Source organism: Adiantum capillus-veneris, chromosome 24 (assembly GCF_014529385.1).
Source record: "Adiantum capillus-veneris isolate H3 chromosome 24, ASM1452938v2, whole genome shotgun sequence".
NCBI lineage: Eukaryota > Viridiplantae > Streptophyta > Polypodiopsida > Polypodiales > Pteridaceae > Adiantum > Adiantum capillus-veneris.
In genome coordinates, this window is record NC_140954.1 from 30,106,014 (window position 1) to 30,116,537 (window position 10,524).

Consider the following 10,524-nt stretch of genomic DNA (forward strand, 5'->3'; position numbering starts at 1 on the left):
CTCCAAAACGAGGGGATGAATACCATTGCATTGAACTCCTTCCAAGAAGCTCACCACCTAATAAGCCTCCCTATCGAGTTTCTCAAGCTCAACAAGAGGAGATCATGAGGCAAGTACAGGAATTGGTTGACAAAGGGATGGTGAGACCTAGCTCCTCTCTCTTTTGTTCTCCATCCCTTTTAGTGCAAAAGAAAGATGGTACATATCGTATGTGTATGGACTACCGAGCACTAAATTATATCACTATCAAAAATAGATTTCTTGTGCCTCAGGTAGAAGATCTGTTTGATAAGCTACAAGGCTCTACCTACTTCAGTAGGATTGACCTTAAAAGTGGCTATCATCAAATAAAGATAGTGGATGAAGATATCCTACAAACCGTGTTACGCACAACGTTTGGTCTTTATGAATATCTAGTCATACCTTTTGGCTTGACTAATGCACCGGCCACGTTCAATCGTCTAATGAAGAAAAAATTTAGACCCTACCGCAAATGATTAGGTCTTTCTTAAGTTTCCTAAGGCTCGATTGAGGAAAACAACGGATAAAAATCCTATGGGCCATCAAAAGTATTATGCCAGGCTAGCAAAAAGATACTATGGTCCTTTTCAAATCTTTAAGCCCATCAATGAGACGGCTTACCAACTCAAGTTACCCACCCATTTGCTCATACACAATGCTTTGCATGTGAGACTACTCAATCCCTACAAAGGAGAGCCACCAAGTGAAGCAATTATTGAAGACTCTCCCAAAGTTGAAGACCAAGAAGAGGTGCTACAACCCGAAGCTATTCTTTGGCATAAAGACAAGATACTATGACATGGTAAGATTATCCGACGGTATCTTATTAAGTTCAAAAATTATCCTTTTGAAGATGCTAGATGGATGCAAGGAATACATCTTAAGGATAGTATGAACCTTGTCAATGCTTACAATGCTACATTAGAGTAAGCACATGTACAAATTTCTTTTAAGTGGCCAATGTTTGTGTCTTATAAGACTAGTTCTCTTTTTATTGTGTACAAATTTAAATAGTATGCATACTTAGAAGAATTTGTCACTCTACTTGGGAGAATGAAATGGACTGAAGAGCAGACATGCTTGCGGAAGCTATGTCTCCCAAGCACCAAATGGATTGTTCATCCATCTTGGAAAGATGTCGTAGAGTAAAAAGGAATCCTCTAATCACCAAGTAAGATTAGTCGAGGAAAACTATGATTTCAAGAGAGAGGTAATGTCATAAAATCTAATATCTAACCAACCCAAATGATTTTCATATTTAATGTGGGAGAATAAACGGGAACAAGAGTTAGGATATAGACATGTACTTATAGATCTATCTCAACACGGGGCCAATGGTAAAGGGGCCCAAATGAGAGATGTTCTATCAAAGAGCAAGGCTTACCAATGGAGCATAGAGACCTTAGAGTTAGCTTCATTGAAGACCTCCAATAGTTAGTGTTAAAAGTCCGTTGACCTTAGGTAAGCTAGAGTTGTGCTTGAGGTGGGAACCTGGCCCAAACTTGAGGTGCTTGACATGCCTGAGGACTGAGATTCTTGAATTGATTGATGCTTGAGGTGCTTGTCATGCTTGAGATGCTAGGATTGTACTTGAGGTGAGAACCCAGCCCAAGCTTGAGGGGCTTAAGGGCCAAGCTTGTGGTGAGAATTAGACCCAAGGTTGAGGGGCTTGAGATGGCACAAAAGTCAAAGTAAATCCCTACAAGGAGAGGGGGAGCCATGCAAGAAGGGGGGTGGTTGCTTGACCACTCTCTCTCCCAGAGGGCACCCCTTGCCCAAGATGCAAGTAAGACACATGTCAAGACCCTACCCTCATGGTGTGCCTAAAGCCTATTGGTTGGCCACCCAAGGCATCCAATGATAATTTAGTGGATTTAATTAATTGATTTAGCATTTATCAAGCCCTCTCTCTCAAATGGGAAAGGAGGACACTTGTCCCAAGGCTACCCTTGTTGGTATGACTCTTGCTTGTGATTGGCTAGGCGTGGAGGGGTCCAACGAGATTCATGCATGAGCTATAAGGAGGGGGGGGGGGGGGGGGGGGGGGGGGGGGCGTCAACCAAAACAAGGGCCTGCTTGGGGGGTATATTCTCCCACACACACTCTCATTGTGTTAAGTACAAAGTGCAAGAGCTCCCTCTCCTTCTCCAAGCAAGTAGAGAGGTTGAGAGCCTACACCAACACTCTTGGCTATGGAATGTAAATCCAACCAAGAGCCATGCTTCAATGCTTAAGCTTGCCATCTTCTACGTCTTCGTTACTATGATATTATGTATGCTAGCAAGAAGAGTGATGATAAGTGAGGAACTAATTCTTTCTCCTATGAAATGTTTCTTCTTCCTCTTCCCTATCCTCATTCCTTGCTATCTCTCTTCACCTTCGAAGGTGTTTGAGGTCTAGGGATTGAGCCTTGCGATAGATAATGCTTTCCACAAAGTTTATGTTATGCTTGTGATGCATGAAGCTTTCCATCTTCATTGCATCACCTAGGTCACAAGGAACACAAAGATTGTATTGTAACAAGTCTTTCTTGATGGGAGAACCTATAATACAAATGCCTATTGGAGGGGGGACCGTCGGCTCCACATAAATCCGGTCATCAACTGTTGTCATATTCTCTAAACTCTCTTCTTGCAAAAGTATTGTTCATGCCAAGTTAACTAATTGCTATGTTTATGTTGACTTCAATTATGTTCACCTGCTATGCTCACAATGTAATTTCTCAAAAGTACTCTCTCTAATTTCCGCTACTCTCAAGTTAATAGGCCAATTCCATAACACAAGAGAGATGGAGATATGAGTAGAGGTAGAAATAATAGAAGACATGGAAGTATAGGTTGGGCTTGGAGATGAAAAACAAAAACAAAATAACAAAGCAAAACAAATACCTTACTTATCAACCCCTTCGAGAAAGTTTTTCAATTTTATGAAGATGGCAAGAGATAGAAGACTTCGCCTTGATTGATTGGAGTTGATGTTTAGTACAAGGATGCGTTCAAGTTTAGCTAGCCTTCCTTAAAGGCAAGTGTAGGGCTAAAGGCTAATTTGGCATGAATTCTCACACTCCCTCCTGAAAAGTTTTCAAGGAAAAAGAGAACCATTTTTATAGGTGAAGAGAACCCCAAAGGGTTACACAAGAAAGGGAAGAGCCAGTGTGAACAAGAACTGGCAAAGTTTGAAATGAGCTTTCCCTACATGATGTGGACAGACTGGGGTCCACCATTTTGATCATATCTCCTCAAACGTGGCTCCAAATAAAAAATTAAAATTAGGAATAAAAAATTCAGGTCATAAGATACAAACCCGATTTTATATACTTTTTTCAATTCGGATTGGAACCTTGTGCAAGAAAATAATCAAAATAAGGTACATTTTTGGCATCAAAAGTCTTCTTGTGGTCCCTTTAGCATAGACTTCCACTTGATTCCAATGGACACCTCATGCAATATGAGAGCATGACATTGCTCCTTGAAAAAGTTTTGTAAAGCATCCTCTTAATAATGCATTAAAATGAGTGCATTTTTTAAAATTATGCAAGCTAGTGTCCCAGTAGGATTTGATTCCTTCCTTGTAGCTAAAAAGAAATACAAGAAATATATAAAAAATACATAGAATGTATATATATAGATTGCAAGTTACCCTAGATATAGGATATAGCTACGGTTGAGATGATAATGAGATAATAGAAAGAAAGAACCAATGCTTTTTGCCTCAAGTTAAAGAGACAGAGCTATTGATACTTTTCCCATATTAATTTTTGACGGTAAAGTAAGAATATGTTACACTTGAGATAAATAATTGGATGAGATAGAAAGCTTGTTATTATACTTAGATATATATATGTACATTATAGAAAATATACTTATGTATTTAAAATTTTGTAAGATAGATCTTGTAGCATTCGTTCCCACTATGTATGTGTCACAACACGACAACGTAAGAGACATATATGCCATGACTTCTCACCCATGTGAAGAGCCAAGCCACCTATTGCACCTACATTAATTGATAGTCAACAGATTGACACCTCACTAATAAGAACCTAGCTTTGAGCTATAAAAGCTCCTTGGAACACGTTCATTTGTTAATGCATTGTCTACTTATTTTTTCGCATTGAGTCTACTCATTAATCAAATTGGGATTAGCGTACACAACCAACACTAATCCGCCTAGCACTTTAGGTCCTATCATGTGGTATGAGGGTGCAAGTTGTGGTAGACCTAGTAATTAGATAGGCATTTTTTTCTCTACTAGACCAAGTGGCACCCTCCTTTCTCACCACTTGGTTGAAATCATACTTTTTGATGCATTTGCATTTAGTTTAATCAAAATCCCGTAAGCGAGTATGGTGATGGGACATGTACATTGTCTCAAAGATTTGTGCCACTATCCTAGACAAAATTCATAAGAGGGATATGAAATGAGCATTGTGCAGGTTTTAGCTCATAGCCATAGGACCTTCACTTAATTGAAGAGGCTATTTTCACGTTGCCAAAGTCAAAGGCAAGATGATGATGCTACTATTCTTGGATGTAAGACCATCCTCTCGCATTGGCAATTCTTTCATACACGAGTGTTGTTCACAAACCTGCTCTTCCACTCTGTGCTTGCCCCCCGCTTCTCAACTTTGTTGCCATACGGTGTTTAAGCTCGTCCGCGCTACCCAGAGCCGCCTAGACTTTGCACTCACTCTACACTTACTAACATGCCGAAGCTTACTACTGCTCGCCTTAGCCACACCTCATCAGAGTTGTCTACACTTCGCAATCACTCTGCACTTACTACCTTTCTGAGATACTTCGAAGCTTACTTCTACCCCCCTCAGCCACATCTCTTTATGCTCCCACCTACACCAACCCATTGCCTACAAGTAAGCTACCCTCGCACACTCTCTGTTGCTCGCAACTCTTTGTCGGCCCGTCGTTTACATTGCAGACTGCCTGACTCAAGCTACCATTTCGGTTGCCACTTGCAATCAACCGTGAGTGCCTATTGTGGGTTTTAGTTATATTTCGGCTTGCTTGCCCTCGTGGGGCAAAGCAAGGCAAGCCGGTTACCGGTCGAATGTAGCCAGTCATTAGTCGACCTTTGACCAAAAAGTCAATACATGGAGCGCACACGTAGTACTCGAACCCCCGACCTCACAGCCCAAAGACGTTGCCTTTACCATTGCGCTACCTGCGTGCATCTGCACATGCTATGGCGCATGCTCTTGATATTTTCAAAGTATATGTTGCCCTCCCTAAAAAGAGACGTGACTGGCTGGGCAGGTAGCCTCCACCTACACATACACAAGCAAGCTAAAATTTATCATGAGCCCCTATTGTGCCCTATTAAGTTCCATAAACAACCAGCGGTCCAGCCTTGCCACGTCCTAATGGTGAGCATCCAAGCACACATGAGCTATTTTGGGTCTTCTTAGCTCCACACACATATCATCACCGAGAGCAGCGGCATTTTTTTTCAAACGATTCGATAGAGCCGGCAAGTTCTTTTTTTAAAAAATTAGCTTCACCTTTAGACAAGTAGCTATTTCCACATCAAGAGCTTCTACAATGTCAATGGTCTCAACCATCAACACTTTTATGCGAAGATCCCCGCCACCTCGGAGACCCAATCAAAAACCTCATCGTCACCAAATGTGTCTCTAGGATCCTGAGATCAAACGCCGCAAAAGGGAATATCGTAGTTATTCAAATTCTAGGCTCCAACATCATCACAAAGACCCTATCCTACTAACAGGATATGGATCCCGAGAAGAGGTAGATGAGAATGATATGGACAAAGCAAGAGGAGCTTAGTGTCAAGGAAGAACGACCACCATTTGAAGGATATGGTGATGGCCCCTCTACACTATTTCTATGAATCATGATTATGATGATATACTACTCTAGATTAGAAACTAGGACTATGTAAATGACCACCTTGTGAACCATGAGCTAATAAATCCATTGAGAACCTCCACGATGTATCCTGTAGAGAATTGTAAAGTGCTAAATCTAGTGAGAACTAGCCATGATGTATTAGTGGACCATAAAAAGACTGGATGGATTACTAGAGAGTACCATGATTAGGTTTAAGGGAGAGCTTGTTAGGGTGAACTTCCTCTCATGGGTACCATCTCTTCCATATGACACATAATAGCACACGATGTATGAGGCATATATGCTATGACCTCTTACCCACGTGAAGAGCCAAGCCACATAATGCACCTACATTGAATGCTAATCAAGTAGTTGCCACCTCATCATGAGAGCCCAAAGCTATAAACGCACCTGTAGCAAGTTCAATTGTTAATGCATTGGCTACTTATTTTTTCACATTGATTCTACTCATTAAGTTGGGATTAGTGTACACTATCCTCAACACCCATGAAGGATACCAATGCTAATCCGCCCTAGCACACTATGTCCTATCAAGTGGCCTCATGACACTATCCTCAACACCCATGAAGGATACCAATGCTAATCCGCCCTAGCACACTAGGTCCTATCAAGTGGCCTCGTGGGGCTACCAAGGACGTGCCCACCACCTATGACCAAGGCATATTTTAGCAATGCTACACATGCCATATGCCACTTAGGATGCCTAGTAGACTAAAGATATGCTCCATGGTGACACTAGGACAAGACCGACAAACCTTACAAGGGCACATGAAGAAACATTCCTGAGGTTTTGGTACACACGTGTGCATGCACACACAAAGGCCCACACCTTCCACCTTCTCTAAACCACATTTTCTTTTTTCCCCTCCGCTTTGCTTTTGACGTTATAGGAATCTTCAAAAAACAATTTGACTATGAATGCACACCTCTTGGTTATGAGAAGAGCATATTGTCATTAGCATCGTTATCTAGTTTCTCTTAATTGTGTTGATCTTTTCTCTCTCTTTTCTTCCATCATTCTAACATTGTATGACAGCATATTTAGGGTAAAGCCTTCAGTTAATCTTTGCATTAGAACTTCCATTATTCATTCGCATTCAAGTCAGACTTATAGTTAAGCCATTAAAAAAATTATCTTTTTCAATTAGTTCAGCGCTTCAATAATTAGGCACTAGAGTGAGTTAATAAACAATAATTTGGGCAACTTAATTCGAACTAGAATCGAATAGCATTATGACTGTTTAAGCAAGGGATACAGTACCATTATATTGAATATCTGCTTGAGTTCACTTCGAGTTTTGCACCAGGTTCACATCTACTTCAACTTCACACCACCATAACGCAGTGCACATAGCTTGCAGAGTTCACATGTAGTTCCATGCAAGTTCACAACGTGGCGATTGTGATCTTCGCCAGCACGCATCACCGAATTTAGATCCCCTCTATAACTGCAATGTCATCTAGTAATGAGGGAGGGCGGCCCTTGTATCTTCGTTGCAGGAAATTGAAGAATTATTGAATCCTCTTTTATATTCCTCTAGGAGCTGGTTCACACCGCTCTCAAGTAGAGCTGAATGGTTTTATTCATCAGGCTTTTGTCACCTTTTGACAAATGAACTATGCTTCATTACTTCAAACCACCTGCTCGGAAGGATTGGCTGCCAAAATATGAGTTGTCAATTGCTGATAAATAGGCCCTCTAGCATCCATTAGCACTGTCATAGATTACGGATGCGTCCTAATAAAGGGACAATTTGTCATATATCCTGATAAACATAGTGGATTGTGGCCTTTCAGCTTATCAGCTGGCCTTTCAGTTTATCAGATTAGCTTAGTAGCTGCTGAACTTTCCATGGGATGAGATGGCAGAAATCAGTCCACAGCAAATGAAACTTACGCAACAGAATATCACCTCAATGGAGGGCGCCGATCCAATGCGCCATGGCCGCCAACTGTGAGGGCATGTTTAGCTACTTCCGTAGCATTTGCAAACATAAAAATGCAAAACACCATAACTTGCCCAAGAGCCGAGAGGGCAAAGGTCCCACGACTAACAAGAGTGCAACAGGCACATAAATTTCACAGCCAATTGTACTAGTATAAAAATTGACACTCTTTGGACAAAAATGAAGGCCATAAGAAAATTACATATATTCATAATGTCTCTGGATAGCATTCTCAGTAACAGTTTAAAGTTATAAATCAGTTCCATCATCTTCTACTTTTCCACTTCTGTACTCCAAACCCATACAGCATTAAAAACTACTATTGCCAGTATATACTTTCTGACAAAGACCGCCACTGCATTTACTGTGACGGGCACATCGAGTCCTCTACATTTTCGCTACTAAAAGTTGACACCAATCCTGAAATGACCCCAAAACTCTAATCAAATCGCTAGGATGAGAGTTGGAATTGATTTTCTAAATCTCTTTCCCAACTGGCTTTCCCACAAATATTCTTGCAGAGTATTGACCGCAGATGGCCCCACCACCGTCAGTGCAGTATTGAAATACTCTCTCAACTGTGTGATCTTTCCGCCCTTCACTGTCCACACATGCACCCAACACTTGTTGCTGGGTGTGTAACTTTGTCCCTCCACAAACACTTTGTCGCCAATAGCACGGACACTCACAGGGCTAAATAAGTAGCTGTCATGTGTCGCCGCTCCTGTCAGGAATCGCATTAAATACTGGTCAGATGGAGGCCCGTAAAATCGCCACTCTAGATCATCCGAGGCTAGCAGCCCCTGGACAGCTTGCGCATTCCCCAAAGCTAGTGCCCCATAAAAGGCAAGCACCACTTGCCGATTCTCCTGCTCCAGAGTTTCTGAAGTGTTAGCCAGTTCGAACTTTACACAAGATCTGCACAAGAAGCCATATCAATACACAAAGCACAAAAACAAAAATGACACGCTCAAAAGACGCCCACCTTCCCTCTCTTTTATTTTTCTTTTTTTGGCAACAATACCCTGAAAACAGGAAACTGTCCTATGCGGAATTGCAAAAATGGTATGTTTACCTGTGCGATGTTTGGGTCTAGAGATCGCAACTCTCTCTCCAAAAAGGCCATAAGACAGCCAAACGGTATCAGAATGTCCATATAAAAACAAAACCCATCATGAAAATGGCCACTGGCCATGCATGTATGGTGTAAAAAGAGAGGGAGAGCAGCACAAAAGCTGCTCTTAGGAAGGGCAAGGATCAGATTTCCGCAAATCAGTGGCCCAAAAATGCAAGCGAAATGGATATGACCATCATCAAGCAGGTGATAACAAGCTCGTGCGCAACAATACTCTGTGCATTTCTCCCCAAAAGACATCAACAAGAAGCTCACATGCCAGTTTTGCTCATGAAGAACTAATGATGCGCATCAAATGGAGGATCAAATGCCACGTACATACGAGGGCACAAATTTGCACGGAAGGGTTTGCTGCAGAAAATAATCAAGCGCCCAATAGGAAGGCAATGACAAGTGCGATGTGAAAAAGGCGTTTTTTGAAGCAAAAAAATATCCCATAGCCAACCAGTTTTGATCGGAAGCAGCATGGCCATCGGCCATGGATGTGCTCATTGGAAGCCATGAAAGCTCATGGCGCATATGCAGAGATGACAATAAAGATGCTGATCCCGATGATTGCAGAATTGGACAAGAAAACAACAACCGAACAAACATCAAACCTGACGATGGCGATAAGAACAGCAGACCAGTTCTGCACGCACAAATGGTTCCTTCTACGAAACGATAGAAAACTGAGGCGCCTCTTTATACACTTTTAAGCGGTCACCCGACGGGCACGTGTCGGTAGCTAGATTTAGGAGAATTTGCTCCATGGATTATTCCTTTATGCATTTCTATAACATGGATGGAGTTCTCACATAGGCTCTTGCTAGCAATGTTCTCAAAAATAAGATACATGTCTTTTGTGTATGCATGTGCGTGCATTCACAAAACAAACGTCCAAGACATAATTAATTTTTCCAACAAAATCATCCTCGTTTTTAAAAGTCTAGCCATATGTATCAAAGGTCATCTACCAACAAACATGTAGGGACATATGTATTTATCTATATCTCTATACTAAGTATAATGGGGAAAGGGATTCCGGCTCCCTCCCTTGGACATGTGGTGATAGCTGCTTGCTCAGGCCCCCTCCCGACAGTGTTCCCTGGATTGTTCACGCTGAGAGAGAGAGAGAGAGAGAGAGAGAGAGAGAGAGAGAGAGAGAGAGAGAGAGAGAGAGAGGCGGACTGTTACTCAAAGAAAGGGTAAACGATTCCCAAGGTGAAGATGGCTATGGCGTCATACAGTCCTTGCATGCAGGGTTGTCATACACTCAGTCTCTCTTTTCGTAAAGTTCAATGTAGCAACCTTTTACTGCAGGGAAGTGGGAAATTGGAACACCGTAGGGAGTTTCTGAAGATGGCTCAATGTTGTGAAAACTGAGAGAGAATTCACCAACGAATTGGCGTGAAACATGGCTAACGGGTCTGATCGACATGGGAGCATTGGCCAGCAACAACTGCCTCACAACTCGCAGCTTGCAAGTGATACGGAGAGAAGAGTGATCAGAGTAGACCTCTCGCCTTGATATTTGCACGCGTAGTGACGCTTGACG

At 41.9% G+C, this 10,524-nt stretch overlaps 1 protein-coding gene across 2 annotated transcripts; it reads right to left on the reverse strand.

Annotated features, from left to right (window-relative positions):
• Positions 1-8,033: 8,033 nt before the first annotated feature.
• LOC147426154 (wound-induced protein 1-like) lies at positions 8,034-9,727 on the reverse strand. 2 transcript variants are annotated; one of them, XM_086498805.1, is made up of 2 exons: positions 9,587-9,719; positions 8,034-8,770 (listed from the first exon to the last, which is right to left on the reverse strand). In XM_086498805.1, the coding sequence occupies exon 2, from the start codon at positions 8,590-8,592 to the stop codon at positions 8,296-8,298; it is 297 nt and encodes a 98-aa protein (XP_086354931.1). In that variant the 5' UTR covers positions 8,593-8,770; positions 9,587-9,719; the 3' UTR covers positions 8,034-8,295. The 2 variants fall into 2 exon arrangements, 1 of the variants encoding a protein (XP_086354931.1); XR_015186250.1 differs by having other exon boundaries at positions 8,634-8,770; positions 8,928-9,727.
• Positions 9,728-10,524: the final 797 nt, after the last annotated feature.